Raw genomic sequence first — 17,241 nt, 5'->3', positions numbered from 1 at the left:
CATTGACTCCTGCCGATGTTTCTCTTTATGGGAAGGGAGGGTGCTGTACTTCACCAATGAGCAATTACAACAGAACACACACACACACAAAAAAAGAGGGTGTGCAGGGAGGGAATGAGCACCAGAGGCGGTGGCATCTCTTCACCGCCATTCAAGTAGAAGGGGCTCCCCTAGCACACCTTTAACAAGGGACATTTTCGGTGGACGGGCCCCACCATTGTTGCTCGCTACTAGCATGGCTGGACTGGAGGAGCGGCAGCGGCGTGCTTTCCGCTCCTCGCACTCGGCCGTGCAACTAGCTACTTGCTCTGACCGGGAAGATGAACAAGAGATAAGGCAAGTGCTTCCGGGTGTGCGTCTTTGGAGCTTTGTGAAGCCTCGTCCTAAGAATGCCACGAAACACCCGATCGTCCCCTTTTTTGGGTGCCGACAGCAGCGAGTTGAAAAAGTTCACCCGCTTCTAAGGTGCTGCTGAAAGAAAACAGTGACCTTTCTAGCATGGGCAGTGACGATGTGTGCTTCCTGTCGACTTCGGTCAACGATTAGTCTTCAAGCAATACCACTGCCCATTGGCAAAGCCCCCTATACGCTGCCGCTTGGCTAATTTGTATGTGTGGCAAAGGCGGCCCCGCGTGCACCGTACACAGACTTATCTTTGCTTCCCAAACGCTTCCCTTCTCAGCCTTTTTACTGGGAGGCACTTGCAAGCGGCGGCTTTTCCAGAGCGTCGGTACTTGGTAGAACCGAAAACGCATTCCGAGCCTCCGTTAGCTTTCGTTTGCCTTTTGTTAGCATTTGTACTTTTCTCCTGTCCCTGTAGATTTCATTTTTGATGAATAAATACATTGCACTTTCTGCTGTACCTACATGCAAGACGACAAGCATACGCATAAGGTACGTATTCGATATCGGGGAGCCCGACCGGTCCGTCCGAGACATAGAAAGCCTGGCCTGGGCCCGGCCCAAGCCCGAGTAAGAGAATCTCCAAATGGCCCGAGCCCATGCACAGCTCTAAAACGTGCTTTTTGCTTAAAAACCGAACAGGCTTTACAGACAAGCCTTTCTGCAGTTTGTAGAGGTTTTTTCGTGGGAAGCAGAAATCTCACCTTTTGGGCCAAAGTCACACGATAGAAACTGTGACCTCACGTTCTTCAGCACGTGGCACGGATCAAACCTAAAGAAAAGAATCTTGTGGTCACAGGGGTGTTCAATCCGGTAGGTAAGCAGGCCATTTCCAAGCAGTTTCATGCAATTAACATTCACTTTATGATTGATCGTGACAAGGTGAACAATCCTAAACCCACAAGCTTCCACTTTTTGCATGATGAAAATCAGGAACTTATGGAGTTGGGTGCCCGTCAGCCCTTTTGTAATATAGTAGGCAATTGGAATTCGATACTTTGTTGTCCGTCCACTAATGACAAAGCACAGGAGTGAATTGGCTAAGACAAGGTCACTGTTTTGCTCTTCCACCCCAATGTCTACTTGCCCAACAAAGCAGTCACGTTGCTTGTTGTATTGCAACTTCTGCTTTACCCTTATGTTGTCAACGATGAGCGAGCACACCTTTGATTGTGGTTTGGCAAAGTTTTCGGCTTCACATATCAGCCAAGCTTCCACCAGTTTGCTGAAGCCGGTCTCACCACTTGTAGTTCCAATATAATTGGTTAGGGTCTTTCGGTCTGGAAGCTTCAAAAGCATCTCCCCTTGAATATGTTCGTAGGTTTTCGTTGATAAATGCTTCAGTACCACATAACATCAAGTGGTTTTTTAGACCAGGTAGTTTTTTTTTTCTTGTAATTGGTAATTTGGTCCACGATAAACAATGCTGAAGCCTCTTTCTCTGCTGCTCTTTCTCTAATGTAGAAAATGTCTGCAGTCAAAGAATCCTCCTGCAGTTTCTTGAGCTTCTCTTTGTACTTGTCAATGGTCTGATGTAGTCTCGGTATCTGGCTCCTCAGATCTCTTTCTTTTTTCTTCCATTTGGCCTTTTCGGTAGTGAGCAAAGCAGAGGCCGAATTGCAGTCGACCTGGACACTTTTGTTGCACGAGGCAACCTGGTCAGCCCTGTGCACGCATTCATTCTGGCATTGTACACCATGATTGTCTCTTGTTTCGCAGGTAGCGCTTGTAGTGTCCATCGGCTTCGATTCTTCAGCTTCGGGACCTGATGTTGCCAGCGTTGCACATGGCAGCGGTCGCGAGGCAGCGGTCGCGAGGCAGCGGTCGCGAGGCAGCGGTCGCGAGGCAGCGGTCGCGAGGCAGCGTGGCTACTGGTGCAATCATTAGTTAGTTGACTGTTTGTTTGCAGCACGGTCACGTTTAATGATACTTGCCATGCTTCGTTTAGTGGCTCATTCACACCGGCGACTTGAGAAGGTCGCGCGACCGTTTGTGACTTGCGACCAAAAAGCGACCGAAGGCAACTGATGTTCACATCGGCAAGCCCGGCTGAGCACGACCCGGAAGTTGCAATCCCGGAGATTATCGTTCTCAGAGAGAACTCTCGGAATCTACGCAGAATTTGCTGCGACACGGGAGGAGGCCGGATGTAATCACTTCCCGTGTGCCGCCGATTGGTTCATCAGATTTGTGACCATGGTCGCGTGACTGAAAAATCAAGCAGCAAATAGTCGCTTTTCGAGAAAAGCGACCATTTGCGACTGGTCGCTTTGTGACCTACTTGGTCGTGCGACCACTGTCAGTCGCCGGTGTGAATGAACCTTAATTGTTACCATCAGCTGCAAACGTGAAGGGTAGTGTGCAAAGACTGACGGAACTGCATCCTTCTTGAGCCGCTGTTTCTTTCCTTCCGCGAAAGTAGTAAAAAACGGAATTGCCATGTTGTGCCTTAAGTCTTCTCTCACCAGATCCGCATGCACAAAATGAGCGCCAGTTTTAATGCACAGGTCCAGCGCCTATTAGAAGCAGGTTATCCTAGTGTAGCAGTGGCCACTGTGGCTGAGTGCCTAAAGAAGTCGGTTTCGAGGAAGAAGGACGTGGTTACAGAAAGTAGTAATAGCAAAAAAACAGTAGTGGCTATTTCGTACATACATTAAGTGTCGCGCAGGCTTAAAAATGTTGCAAGTAGATATGATGTTAATGTTGCTTTCACTGCTCCCAATAAGCTAGGTAAGATATGCGCTGCCATGCAGAGGAAAAAGGAGCAGGTAAAAGGCAAAAAAAGAACAGATATTTGTCCAGTGAAGCACAATAAGAACAATAGGTATACTGACTGTCGTATGGGTGTGGTTTATAAAATTCCCCTTAGCTGTGGCCAGTTCTCCGTAGGTCAAACGGGGCGGTGTGTCAATCAGAGGCTAATGGAACATAAAAGGTCGTTAAGCAGTTGATCGCCCCCTAATCTTTCCCTACACTGCCAAGATTGTAACTGCACGCCAGAGTTAGATGAATGCGCGATATTGTACAGGCATAAGAATGAAGATACGCATCTTATGATAGAGGCATGGCAAATCTATAACAGTGGAGGTGCGTGCGTGAGTCAGCCTTCGATTACATTACATGAGGAAGAGATTAAGTGCCTTAACAGTTATCTTTCACATAGACCGACACATGTACCCGACTGACACGTGATGATACCATTCCTGAGCTTGCGCAGGTGAGTTTTGTGTCTTCTTTCTTTTTTCGCCTCAGTGCTCCTTTCAGTTGATAGTCGGCATTCATGTTGTCCACTTCTCTACTCTTCTGTCCTGTCTGCACGCCTCACCTCTTTTTTGCATAATGAATCCTTGCCAACTAGCTCAGCTTTCTGTCGTTCTAAGCTACAGGTTGGGCTGGGCTCTCATCAGGCCTCCTCATTTTCTGAGGAGGTTGGTCGGACGGCGTGGATGAAGATGATGGGGGTGGTAGAGTAGGAGTGGAGGTAGAGAGGACTTCCTTGAGCTGCCTTACCTCATCCCACAGAGCCTTCACTTCCGAGTCCTGGGAGTTCGTGATGTTCGTCTTGGCAGCCTTGGAAGCCCATCTAGAGGTAGACGGGAGGGCCGTACTAAGCTGGGGAATGTCCTTCTCGGTAGGGCACTTTGTCTTCTGGGGCGGTGGGCTGCATCATTTGGTGGTGGCATTTCTTGCCTTGCACGAGCCGGTGCCCGTGAGGTGCTGCCCCCCCTGAGAATGCAGGTCGGTATGCAGGAGGGAAGATCTTGCGGCTCATGCTTGTCCTTGCACCGCGGGCAGACACCACTCTTGGGGTGGGGGCACAAGTCGTATCTGTGGCCCGGTCGACGACAGTTCGTGCACGCATCTGGACTTCCCTTGTATGTTGTGCATCTGTACACTACACTCATGTAGCGTATGGTGTGAAGGACTGGGCCACGCGCAAATGTGATCAATATGGAAAGCGTCCTACCCATTCTGTGAGCTGCGATGATATCAGCTTTGGGTTGCGAGTCTGGAGGTCCTGTATCATCTCTTCCGGTGTTTCCGGCCAGTAGGCTTGCGAGATGACTCCACACGCAGCAGCGGGCAGCGGTGTGATGTAGGCGGCGACAGGGTAACTGGTCTCTTGAAGGACCACTTCCTTGAGTTGGACAAGGTGAAAGGCCGTTGACTCGTGAGGTGCAGCGACCGTGAAGGTGTTATTCGTAGGGTGGAGTCCGGAGGTGAAACTCTCCTAGGTCCTGATCAGCGGCGGTGACTTGCAGAGCTTGCATGAGTGGCTGCGCCATGGCTCCATTCAAACCGAGGCCTCCTCTTGGTCGGAAAACTACCCTTGTATTGCCGCGAGGGGGTGAAGCAAGTTGCTTACTTCGCAGTGCGATTGCTTGTGTCACGCGCAGCTGTTGTTGAGTGCGGTATGTCAGCTTGAATGTCGCAGAGGCAGCGTTAACCGGAGCACCGACGATGGACGCAGTAGGCTTAGCTCGAACAGGGGCTGCATGAGGAGGTGCAACCAGCGTTTCAGGGCTTGGTTTGCCACCCTTGTACGCGCGGAGTATTGTGGTCCACTCACTGGGTCTAAACGTTGTCGGGTTGAAGTCTTCATCCTGCAATTGCTCCTCCATGGCTGTTGGGGTTGGGTGTGCTACTGGTGATAGGCCTAGCCTCTAGCGAGGTAAGACCCAGCGCGGCGGCTGGCCAGGAGCAGATTTTCCGAGGTCGATACGGTTCAAAAAAAGGTTCAAATGCAATAATGGCCGTAACGGTTGAAAAGAGCTCACCTTTAGGAAGCGTTTAACATAAGAGGTGGGGCAATAAGGCGTGTGGGTCACATAAAAAGATTACGCCCGGAGCCAAATCAGGGCACAACTTGCTTCTCGAACGCGATGCGCGTCCCCCCCCTCCCCCTTGATAGAACTAGTACAGCATACAAGATGAGGCTCCTATGGTATTCAATGATTGCCCCAACTCTAATATGAGACGTGTTTCCATGATTATGCCACATTTCATCATAACTCAGTGATGTCTCTGCAGAAAGATGGCATGTGCATTGAGCTAACACATGAGTAGGAAGTTCCGGAATATATTGTTACAGGGAGAAAAGGCGCTTGACAATATATATAATGACCATGACACGAGAAGCCTGTAGTTTTGAAGAAGGTTCGATGATATCACAGGCAAGCATTGTGTCATCTTCCTTTTGTATAACTTGGTGCTCAGTGGAGGAGACATGATAGGGACATGTATGGGTTTGGCATCGCCAGTGCGAATCTGATGCTTGACAACTGTTGTTTGGCCCAATAGTTGGTCATTGAGATAAAAAATGTCCTGGTATGATATGAGCAGGCCCCGAAGCGTGTGTATGTGTTCAGCCGGAAGGGCAGTGGCAGTCGTCTTCGTTATGTTATCTAACATCGTGGGGTTCGAATCAGTAGCAGCAGGAGGCGGTGCAGCAGGCTCAGTTAAGACGGAAACATGATAGTCCGAGGCTGGAGCTAGGGTTGCAAGAGAGATACCCTGGGGTATCACTTGAGGACATAGTCCAGAATTCACAATAGGAAGACATGTGGCATTGCCCTTTATACTGATTACCAAGTGTGGCAACATGACATTCTTAATAGTACTAATAGTATGTGATGGGTCGACAGCTTCACCCTGAATCCGAACATACTGTGGGGGTATAATTCGTGATCCTCTATGTATTGTTGTAGCCTTATCGTGACCACTCTCTCGTACAACTTGCCAAGGCATGATGTGAGGGAGATGGACCTTAGGTTTTCGGTTTGTAGCTTTTTGCCCGGTTTTGGTATCATGACTACCTCAGCATGTTTCCAATCCTCGGGGACGGTGTCCACTGCCCAGTGATTATCGACGAAGTCGGTTAGTTCTGCAACTAGCATGTCACTGAGATTGCAGATGAGTGCGTTGTTAATTTTGTCCGCACCCGCTGCCGTGTTTCTAGTTGTGCTTCTGATTGCTGCATAGACCTCTTCACGAGTGATGCGTCTGTCTAAGCTTGGATTTTCTTTTCCCCAGTAGTCCTATGTATATGCTGCCGGGTTCGTGTCTCAAAGCATTTGACATACACTTTGTCCAAGAGTTCCTCGTCGGTTCCCTCGAATCGGTGAATTAGCCGGTATATTGCTTTGCTATTCTCCGCCTTGGTTTTAGTCGGATCGATGAGCACTTTCAGGACATACCACGTCCTAGCTGTGCTCAGGGTTCTGTTCAGGGAGCCACTGAAGTGTTGCCAATTCGCTCTCACCAATTGTGCTGTGTACTCCTCTGCTTTCGTTGTAATTTCTGCCATTTTAAGTCTGAGCTTCCTGTTGCGTTTCTGCATTTTCGACCTCTTGGTTAAGCCGCGTCTGGCTTCCCATAGCCTAAGAAGCCTGGCATCCACATCGGGTGTCTGCGTTGTTCATTGACCTCTTTGGTGTGCTCGCCTTTTCTTTGCTTGAGTATGTTTCCTCATTCTTCAATCGATTGGATTCCTCCCTCGCTGAGGTGTCCGTCACATGCTTCTCTAAATGCGTTCCAATCAGTGATTTTGACTGTTCCTAGCTGCCATTTAAGCCTCTCTGAAGTCACTTGGGTTTTGAGTATGTAGTGGTCACTCCCCAGATTTTCCATCAGGTTTTGCCATTGCGCCTGCCTTGGTCCTTTGATGAAGGTGAGGCCTGGACAAGTGTCGGTACTGATGCTGTTGCCTGTTCTGGTTGGAGTTTCCGGGTCTGTGAGGAGGATGTAGCCTGCATCCTCTGCTGCTTCTGCTAGTGTCTTTCCTTTGACGTTGAAATTCTTGCACCCCCGGCTCTTGTCCCTGGCATTAAAATCGCCTAAGACGACTAGTGTGTTGCCCTTTGCCAGTTTGCTGGTGCCTTGGAAGAGCTCTGGGAATTTGGCTTTCTTTTGTTTCGGCGGGCTGTAGGTATTTACAATGAAGATGCTGCCCCTTTCTTCTTTTTCTTTGGGATAATTTCTACGATAACGTGCTCTATGTCGGTTTCGGCTATTGGATTGGAAAAATAGAAGTCCTGTAGGACGCACGTCAGCGCGTAGTGGGTGTCTCCCACGCAGGGACCGACAGGGAATACCTGGCGGCCGCTGCGCGAGCTTGCTGGACTGCCCATTGCTGGTCTTGTAGGAGCGGGCTTCTTAGGGTCTTCTCCCACTTGTCGGAGGTAGAGTCGGGCGAAGCATTTCTGCACTCCCAGAGCACATGTGCGAGTTTCGGCTATCCTATCGTGGCTTATGGCTATGATCTCTTTGTTGACTAAGATTGCTGTCCTTCCTTTTTCCTGGGTTTCATAGCTTATGTATCCTCCTGGGGTTGGTGTGGTGCCCGTTTCCTGAAGCGCAATAATGTCGGGTGGCATTTGTTGTGTGTGAATATACAGTTAAACCTGGATATAACGAAGTTGACAAAAGCTCGCAATTTTTCGTTACATGCAGGTTTTCGTTACATGCAGGTTTCGCGTGAAGGCTCGTACGAATGATGCAGAAACGAAACCAAATAGCTCAATATATCCACGAAGGTGAACTCACCCTTCAAGCATTTATTTTACACCAAAAAACAGCGTAATTTCCGCTTGCTTCTTCGGCACAAGTGACGGCACAACACGCCGCTCCAAAGAAGCTAAATCGTGTAGAGCTCCTTGATCGTCGAGCGAGCCGACGAAACGGCGCATAACGTCCATTGCGTTCATCACCTCCTTTGCAGAAGGCACGTCACACGGATCTGCCTCACAGGCACCATCATCACCGCCATCGGGATTTTGCACGCTTTCAGCTACTGCTGCATCAGACATTTCTTCTGTAGCCACGGCGGCGTTGTCGGCAAACAAAAAGTCAGTCAGTTCAACGTCGTCGGGTACACCGCCGTTAGTGCATAGCTCGTTCCACGCTTCGGCCACATCGGACGGAGTAGAAAGGTCTTCCTCCTCCTCCTCGTCGGCACCAGCCCGTGCGTTTTTGGCTATTCCGGCTTTTAAAAAGCAATTCGCGATAACTTCTGCCCTGACCTCTTGCCAGGAGGCAGCAAGCATCTCGACTGCTTGATAAATGTCGATCTTCATCTCCCGTTCCAGACGGATGTCGAGAAGTATCTTCTGGATTAGTCGGCGCCGGTAACAGCATTTAAAACTGTTAATGACCCCTTTGTCCAGGGGCTGTATTAGAGACGTGCAGTTGCCCGGGAAGTAATGCAGTTCGATGTTCGACAGCTGCAGGCCCTCGACGTGGTGCGCCGAGCAATTGTCCAGCAGTAGGCAAACTTGACGCCCTTGCCGCTTGACGTCCTGGTTAAATTCCTTCAACCACTCAGAAAATATTGGCCGAGTCATCCAAGCTTTGGAATTCGCCACATACTTCACGGGCAGACGCTTCGTCCCCTTAACTCTTTCGGGACCGCCCAAAAGAAGGCAATTCTGATACATGCTAGAAAATATTTTTTTATTCAATGAAATTTTTGCACTATCTTGTTGACACATAGATCAAAATGAAGCTAAGTGATTGGACTTTTATTGTAAAAAAATTGAAATGACTAAATAGTATACATAACAGAAAAAAAAATCTCAAAATGCAAATTTTTTCTTCAAGTAAACAAAAAAGGTTGGAAATTGTTGCATATGAAAGTAAAAGAGCAGCATTAAAAAAATTCCAGGATATACAAAGCGTGCTAAAATACCTCTATGACAACTTTGAGGCAAAAAAACTTTACAGGCTTATGTACATTTTTTTGTGTTTGTGATTTCTCACACCACTGTTCACCCTTCACTTCTGTGCACCCTCTCTGTGCCACTCGAGGAAGCAGTTCCGCGAAGCATTGAAGCACAAATGTGCGTTGCAGTCACTGCAGAAAACAGTAGTCTTGACCTCATTCTTGGTTTGTCGATAGCAAAGTTTACAATTCTTGCGTCTCTCCACTTTTTGGGGCTTGTGAAGTGGAGCCTTTGCAGGTGGTGGTGGAGGAGCGCGAGTTTGCTTGGCTCCTTCAAGATGAAGAAGCTGTTGCACCAGTTCCTCACTGAACGCTAAACGATCAAAGGAAGCATTTCTGGCCAGCTCGGGGACGTCTGGATGTAATTTCCTATATTCTTGGAATAATATGAAACTATTCACGCATGCTATGTCGATGCAGTGGAAGAAGAGAGTCTTCCACCAGCGGACACTACGCATAAGTACATTGTAATAGCCAATCATCTGATCAGATTTGTCCACTCCAATCATTCCAGAATTGTATTCGTGAATTAGCAAAGGCTTTGGGACAGAAATTTGGGTCCAGGTACTTCCACTTCTTTGTCTTCTTTTTGCAGTGACTGTCTCGTTGGCTGTATGCATTGTGCTCATCATGTTTACTACGCGTCGATCTTTCCATTGAAGATACAGAATTTCTTGGTCGCGCAACCATCTAATTTCACCTCGTTGAGCTTTCTTTTCCCAGCGCGTCTTTCAATTCAACAGGGAATCCGCGGCTGTCTTTTCGCGTAGTCCCGCAAGCCAATGTTTTTCGATCGAGGAGGTGACTGAACAGGTGTGTCGAGGTGTAAAAATTATCCATAAAAATTTTGTAGCCCTGATCAAAGTGTTCTGCACACAGCTGGCAAACTACATCAAAAGCCAACCCGTGGGGCCCTGGCTGCTTGCGCTTGCCTGTGTATACAGCAAACTGCACTGTATACCCGGTGACCGGGTCTGCGAGAACCCAAAGCTTATAGCCCCACTTGGTCACTTTGTCCTTGATGTACTGCCGTATCCCTGATCTTGCTTTCGACTTCACCATACGCTCATCCGCAAGGTCTCGATGAGGCTGGAATAGCTTTGCCGACACTTTATTCATATGCTGCAGAAGCCACCACACGAAGCGAAGCTTTCCTTTTGACATCTGAGTTACATCGTCCAAGTCGGCGACATGTAGCATCGCAAGCAGTGCTATGAAGCGACGCCGCGGCATAATTCGTGGTGGCAGCAGACCACTATAGATGCTTCCCACATTCCAGTAAAGCTTGATTCGCGGTGCTTTCAAGATGCCCATGTAGATTATGAGGCCAATGAACTTTCTCATTTCACTTGTAGTGACCTCTTCCCAAGACCCATCGGGACGGGCATGAGTGGGCTTCTCCAAGATCTTCGTGTAGGCATATTTATTGGTGTTCTCGCAAACAGTCTCAATAACATCGGCCGAGAAAAAAGGGAAAAAAAAGTCCAGGGCGGTCAGGAATCTCTTTGTGGTGCTGCGCAGTGCCACACCCACATCTTCCGTCAGATGCACACCAGGTTCCCGCTTGGGAGAAAACTGAATACACTTCTGCCGCACGGGCAGGGTGTCGTTCCCGTAGGTTGTGGAAACCCTACCAAACACAGAAAAATAAAGAGAACATATAGTGATCCCGCGTAAATACTCAAGAGCGAGCAGAACGCGAAACTAAATACTCACCTTCGGACACTAGTTGACGGTCCAGGTGATTGCGACGCTGAATCACTCTCTGAACTAAAATCAGAGCTTGAGAATTCATCTTCGGACTCTTCGCTACTCGTTGAATCAGAAAAATCCGCAGTTGAAGCGGCTGAATCGCGCGACAGACGCTTCTTTCTTTGCGCGGCCTGACGCGACGTCGACGCCATGGTTCTTAATCTCGGCCGCCGCCGCGCCCAAGATTAAAATCTCTCCTACGTCGCCGCCTGCCGCGAGAGAGGCGAATTGCACAAAAACAAAAACTAGAGATGTGAAACAACCCCACTAGATGGCGACACGGGTTCCGCCGCGAAAATTTCGCGTTGGAGAGCGCGCGCAATTTGATCGTGCATTTTTGCACGATATCTGGAGCGCGGTCCCGAAAGAGTTAAAACACCTGGGACGGGCACTTTTGCCGACAACTAGCGGGACTCGCTTGTCTGTGCCGTCGAGGTTGGCACACAGCAGAATCGTTATGCGGAGCTTGCTCTGCTTTCCACCGCGGCAGTCATCGCCTTTTAACGCTAGCGTGCGGCCCGGAAGCATCTGATAAAATAGAGCCGTCTCGTCGGCATTGTAGACATCAGCCGCCTCGAAGCGACTCAGGATTCCAGGCAGCTCGTCAGCCACCCACGAAGCAGCAGCATCGCTGTCTGCGGAGGCAGATTCGCCGGTGATTACTCTTCCGACGACACCATGCCGGCTCTTAAATCCCTGCAGCCACCCGTTGCTTGCCTTGAAATCATCATGGCCCAAGATACACGCAAAATCCTTTGCCTTCTGTTGCAAGATCGCACCACTTATGGGTACATTTCTGGCTCTCTTGTCCAAAAACCACGTGAACACTGCCTTATCCACATCAGTGTATGTGGACAGCTTCAGTCTTTTTTTCTTCGAGCTTGTTCCCGACTCCACTGCGTTTCTGATGCTGTGTTCCGCACTCAAAATCGTTGATAGTGTGCTCGCTGGAATGCTGAAACGGGCGGCAACGTCCTTCTTCTTCTCGCCCGCGGAGACAGCATTTAAAATTGCGAGTTTGTCTTCAAAAGACAGAACTTTTCGTTTTCTGGCAGCAGAACTCATCGCGACCAACCGACGACGTAGTTAGAAGCGGAGACGCACGACTACACGCCGACAGGCACGCCTAGCACCTCCAAAACAAGTCGGACAAACCAGTACCAGGGCACAGTTGACACACGCACACGTGCAGAACACAGGACAACACTCAAAATGGCGAATGCAACGCATCCACAGAGAAAGAAAAAAAAGTGACGCATGTCGTTCGTCATGGAGTGTCGTTCGTCATCGTCCCTCTCCCTTCCCGCGCCCTGGCAATGAAAGAACCGGCTATCAGCGTTGCTTTTCAAGTGAATTCTTATACATAAGTGCGTCTAAGCCGTTGAAACAAATAAAAATCACTAAATATGAATGCTTGTCCTCAAATCCATACGAAACAAAATAAATCTGAAAGAGAAATCAGCTGCCGATACCAATGCCACCTGGCGTCACGCTAGACAAGCAAAGCCTGAAAAGACTGCTACATTAGGCACGGAGCGGCGCTAGTTGCCGCCATCATCATCATCATCGCTAACTTTGTTCGGTCGCGGCAATCCCTGGCGTTCGCGTAGCTGCTGGCTCCTTACAATATTAATATTCAATAATCTAGAGCATTTCTTCGGCCGAATTTTCCTTGAAAGTGCAAAAAGTAATGACTGATCAGCTTTGGGAGTTCGTTACATCAAGGCTAACCGCCGCAACGCGTTCGTTACATCAAGGTCGAAAATACATGGGCTTCAATGGGGGCAGCGTTGGGGAATTCAAAAACTTCGTTAAATCCAGGAATTCGTTACATATAGGTTCGTTACATCCAGGTTTAACTGTATTGTTGAAGTAGGCCCTGCTTCCTTCGGTAGCCTCTGCAGTTCCATTGCCCTTTGTCCAGATTTTCTTGGTTGCTTAAGGTTTTTCTGGCCATATTAAGCTTCTGTATTAGTTGTGGCCGTGTTGGCGAGGGCAGTCAGTGCGGGACGGTAGTGCGCCTTCTCTCTGATGTTTTCAGTGAATTTTTGCTTGCGGATCAAGCTGAATAATTCCGTTATTTCTGCTTGCGTTTGCTGTGTTGTTTGCTGAATGATCTGTTGCATCTGTTGCATCATCTTCTGCATTTTGGCTTTAAATTTGTTGAAGTTCTCGTTGCTTGCCTGCGACGAGTGCGACGGTTGGGTTAGCTCGGGTTGCGGCTGCGGAGGGCTGTTCGATCTCTGGTAACTGCCTTCGTGAGCTCGGCTGCATGGCGTTCTAGCTCGCTCTGTCTGACACGGGCGAGTTCTAGTTTATGTCTTAGGGCTGTGATTACTTTGTTCGCATCCTCCTGCTGCTTAGGCACGTTGTTGTTATTTGTGTTTGTGTTCTGTTTAACTCTTTCGGGACCGGGGAAAAAACAGGCAATTCTGATGGGTGTCAAAAATTATTTTTTATTACGAATAGTCATTGCGCTATATTGCTGCAATGTTTATAAAAATGTAGCTAATTAGATGGTCTTTCATGCATAAAGAAAGGTTAGACCTAAAAGTGATATATAATATTTTTTAAAAAATCTCAAATTCAAGATTTGCTGAAAGAACAACATAAAAAAGTTGGAAAAGTCATGGATATACAAGTGGAAAAACATAATGAAAAAAATTCAAGATATACAAAATGTGCTACAATGCCTCCTTTCTTGCTTGTGAAAATTTGGCACGCGTATCTACAACTGTCTTTTTTTTTTGTGAAATCTAGCTTGCACCAGTGGTCAGCCACTCAGGTCCCACGGTTCTTGTGCCACTCGACGAAGCAGTTCCGGGCAGTCGTAAAACACAAGTGAACTTGGCATGTGCTGCAAAAGACATTAGTTTTGAGCTCGATTTTCTTCTGCTCATAGCACAGCTTGCAGTTTCTGCGTTTTGCCACTTTTTCCGGCTTGTGGAGTGCATGCTTTGCGACGGGTGGTGGAGGCGTGTGTGCTTGCTTGGCACCGTCAAGATTCAGAAGCTGCCGAATGAGCTCTTCTCTAAAAGCTAGGTGGTCAAACCCGGCAGTGCGTGCCAGCTCAGGAATCTCTGGGTGCAATGTGCGGTGAGCTTGGAAGAGTACGAAACTGTTCACACATGCAATATCGATGCAGTGGAAGAACAGAGTCTTCCACCACCGTACGCTTCTCATGAGAACATTATAATATCCAATCATTTGATCCGATTTATCTACGCCTAGCATGCCAGCATTATAATCATGGATCAGCAGAGGCTTTGTTATAGATATCTGAGTCCAGGAGTTTTGCCTTCTTTCCCTTCTTTTTGCGGTGACCGTGTCATTTGCAGTATGAACCGTGCTCATCATGTTGACAACACGCCGGTCTTTCCACTGAAGGTACAGGATGTTCTGATCGCGCAACCATCGAATGTCGCCACGTCGAGCTTTTTTTTCCCACCGTGCATCCTTCAGTTCGGCAGGAAATCCTCGGCGATCCTTGCGTGTGGTTCCGCAAGCCAATGTTTTTCGGCTGAGAAGATGACTGAACATGCTAGTAGAAGTGTAAAAATTGTCCATAAAGATCCTGTAGCCCTGATCAAGATATCTGTGAGACAGCTGGCAAACTACGTCGAAAGCTAAGCCATGGGGCCCTGGCTGCTCACGCTTACCGGTATACACACTAAACTGCACAGTATATCCGGTGCCAGGGTCAGCTAGGACCCACAGCTTGTAGCCCCATTTTGTTACTTTATCTTTGATATACTGTCGGATGCCTGACCGCCCTTTCGATTTCACCATGCGCTCATCCACGTAAAGATCGCGATGTGGCTGGAAAAGATTCGCTGACACTTCGTTCATGTGTTGCAGGAGCCACCACATGTATCGGAGCTTTCCTCTTGAACTTTGAGTGACATCGTCCAAGTCTGCAACTTGCAACATTGCGAGTAGAGCTATGAACCGGCGTCGCCGCATGATCCGTGGTGGGAGCAGACCGCTGTACAGATCTCCTACGTTCCAATACAGCTTCAGCCGAGGAACCTTCACAACGCCCATGTAAATTACGAGTCCGATAAACTTTAGCATTTCACTTGGGGTGACTTCTTCCCAAGATCCATCGGAACAAGCATGCGTTGGTTTTTCCAAAATGTGAGTCCAAGCATACTTGTTCGTGTTGTCACAAATTGTTTCGATCACATTCATCGAGAAAAACAGAAGAAAGAAGTCCAGAGCAGTCAAGAATTTCTTTGATCCGCTTCTGAGCGCCACGCCCACTTCTGCGTCCAAGTACACGCCAGGTTCCCGTCGCGGCGAAAACTCAATCCGCTTCTGCGCTGGCGGCAGCAGATCATTGCCGTAGCTTGTTGAGACCCTATCAAGTAAAGATAAAATAATGAGAACATATAGCGAGCCCGTTCACCTACTCCAGAAAGAAATGAATGTGGAACTATGCTCACCTTCGGCTACTAGATGAAGTCCGTGGCTCATCATCATCCGAATCGGAGTCCGAAATAAAATCGGAGCTGCCGAAGTCGTCTTCAGACTCTTCGCTGCTCGGTTCATCAAAAAAATCCGTTGCCGAAGCAGCGGAATCGCGCGATTGACGGCGTTCTTTTCGAGCGACCGGACGCGAGCACGACGCCATTTTCCACTGCGTCCGCCGCCGCTGCAATCGAGAAAATTCTCTCTCGCGTATCGCCACCTGCTGGAAATGAAAGAAACTATGCCGAAACCGAGAGTCTAGTTCCTGACGACCTCCTAGATGGAGCTACATGTCCAAGCGCGCGGAAATTTGAACGGGGCAGTGCGCGCAAAACCGTCGATCATATATGATCGATGGCCTATGGGCCGGTCCCGAAAGTGTTAACTTCTTCACCCGAGTGCGGAGCAAACCAGGGATTTCCTGCTCCCCAGCTCACCTTGACCCCAGTCTTCCGTGCGGGTGTGTTCTGCTTTTGCTGCTGCTGCTGCTGGCCAACCAGGGGCACCAGGGGCAGGAAGGACCGTGAACGGCTCCTCGACCGGCTCCGTGATGCCCGGGATCTCGAACGGCTCCGCGAGGTCTTCCCCTCTGAGCTGAACCATCGCAGCTTCTTGCTGCGGTCGTCCCGGCTGCGGCGTCTGCTGTCGTGGCCGCCGCCGCCGCCTCTGCTGCCGCCGTGGTTATTGCACAGCTCCCTGGCTTTTTTTAACTTGTCTTGGCATTCTTTGGATCCGGTGACGTGGCTACCGCCCCAGATCAGGCATTTGGGTGTGCATTGGTGGCCCCCCGCCGGGTTTTGCGTACCGCACTGCTTGCACGCCTCGGCTTCCGGATTGAAGCACACGTCCGAGAGGTGCCCTTGTTGACAGCAGATATAACATACTTGCCTCGTGGGACGATACGGATAGCACCATATCTCGCCTCCGTAATAAATTACTTGTTTTGGAACTATTGGGCCGTCGAAGGTGATGACAGCTGACTTGGATTTTCGCAGCATTCGGGCACTGTGAATCTTGACTCCTTGAGTCCGCACTCGCAGGTTGGCTTTCAGTTCTTCTGACGAAGTCCTGGGGTCCACTCTGTGAATCACACCGTGGTGGGTGACTTTCGGAGCTGCCACGTAAGCATTAACATCGTATGAGCGTTCCCCGAACGTGAGGTTGGAAATACGTCTCACGTGTTGGGCGGCCATCTCGCTTGCCGTGCTCACTATTATGATGTTGGATCCCGTGCGAAGTCTGATGATCAATCAGATCTACTCCTTTACATTGGTGGTCGCACGCTACCGCTACGGCACGGGCTACTTGGTGGGTCTGGAGTGACCTGACTGTGAGTGCTTTTGGCCGCAAAATGATCTTGAAATTGTCCTTGGGGAGCGGGGGCAGCCTTGGCCTGGGCCGCCACAGCACTCCTCTCTCGCCGCTATTCGAGGCGACGGCAGCTGGCACGCCAGCTGCCGTCGCCTCGAAGTTGTGGCTCTCCTAATGAAGTCACAGAGGTTTTTATTTGTTCGTAGTAGCTTACAGGCGATTAATATGCTTCCTCTGCCATACCAAGAAATTGGTACCATGCATTCCGAAACACTATTCTTAGATTGCCCCAAAATGAAGAAACAAGAAACCATGAAATTATGGGGTTTTACATGCCAAAACAAAGATCTGATTATGGAAGATTGTTGTGGAAGATTCCGGAATAATTTTGGACTACCTGGGGTTCTTTAATGTGCACCCTAATCTAAGTACACTGCTGTTTTCGCCCCCATTTAATGCGGTTGCCATGCCCAGGATTCCCAAAATGAAAGCTGCTTCTGCATAGGCGGAGTGCTAATTACGCAAGAGCCTACAGTGAAAACAATGTAAGCTGATACAGGTAAACTGAAACTTGGCCAAGCGCCATG

At 49.0% G+C, this 17,241-nt stretch overlaps 2 protein-coding genes across 8 annotated transcripts in view; one reads left to right on the top strand and one right to left on the bottom strand.

Annotated features, from left to right (window-relative positions):
- LOC135902698 (uncharacterized) overlaps positions 1–17,241 on the top strand; it is a 196,800-nt gene that overhangs the window by 50,961 nt on the left and 128,598 nt on the right. The window contains exon 6 of one of the 7 annotated variants that reach the window (XM_065432924.2): positions 15,776–16,757. The exons of the other annotated variants lie outside the window; for them this stretch is intronic. Coding sequence (XP_065288996.1) covers positions 15,776–15,785 — 10 coding nt within the window. The 3' untranslated portion in view covers positions 15,786–16,757. Of the gene's footprint in view, positions 1–15,775; positions 16,758–17,241 lie in introns of those variants that run through there. 7 annotated transcript variants of the gene reach the window in all.
- Positions 13,629–15,761, bottom strand: LOC135902696 (piggyBac transposable element-derived protein 4-like). The gene is made up of 2 exons (XM_065432913.2): positions 15,319–15,761; positions 13,629–15,233 (listed from the first exon to the last, which is right to left on the bottom strand). The coding sequence occupies exons 1-2, from the start codon at positions 15,504–15,506 to the stop codon at positions 13,655–13,657; spliced, it is 1,767 nt and encodes a 588-aa protein (XP_065288985.1). The 5' UTR covers positions 15,507–15,761; the 3' UTR covers positions 13,629–13,654.

The sequence above is a fragment of the Dermacentor albipictus genome, chromosome 2 (assembly GCF_038994185.2).
Source record: "Dermacentor albipictus isolate Rhodes 1998 colony chromosome 2, USDA_Dalb.pri_finalv2, whole genome shotgun sequence".
Lineage (NCBI taxonomy): Eukaryota > Metazoa > Arthropoda > Arachnida > Ixodida > Ixodidae > Dermacentor > Dermacentor albipictus.
Note: the sequence above shows the minus strand (reverse complement) of the source record. Positions and strands in the feature narration are given on the sequence as shown.

Bases quoted from the DNA above. Each gene is read 5' to 3' on its own strand.
- LOC135902696 (XM_065432913.2), bottom strand. From the start codon at position 15,506: ATGGCGTCGTGCTCGCGTCCGGTCGCTCGAAAAGAACGCCGTCAATCG. The intron at 15,234-15,318 runs GTGAGCATAGTT...TTTACTTGATAG, and splicing joins ACTTCATCTAGTAGCCGAAG to GGTCTCAACAAGCTACGGCA.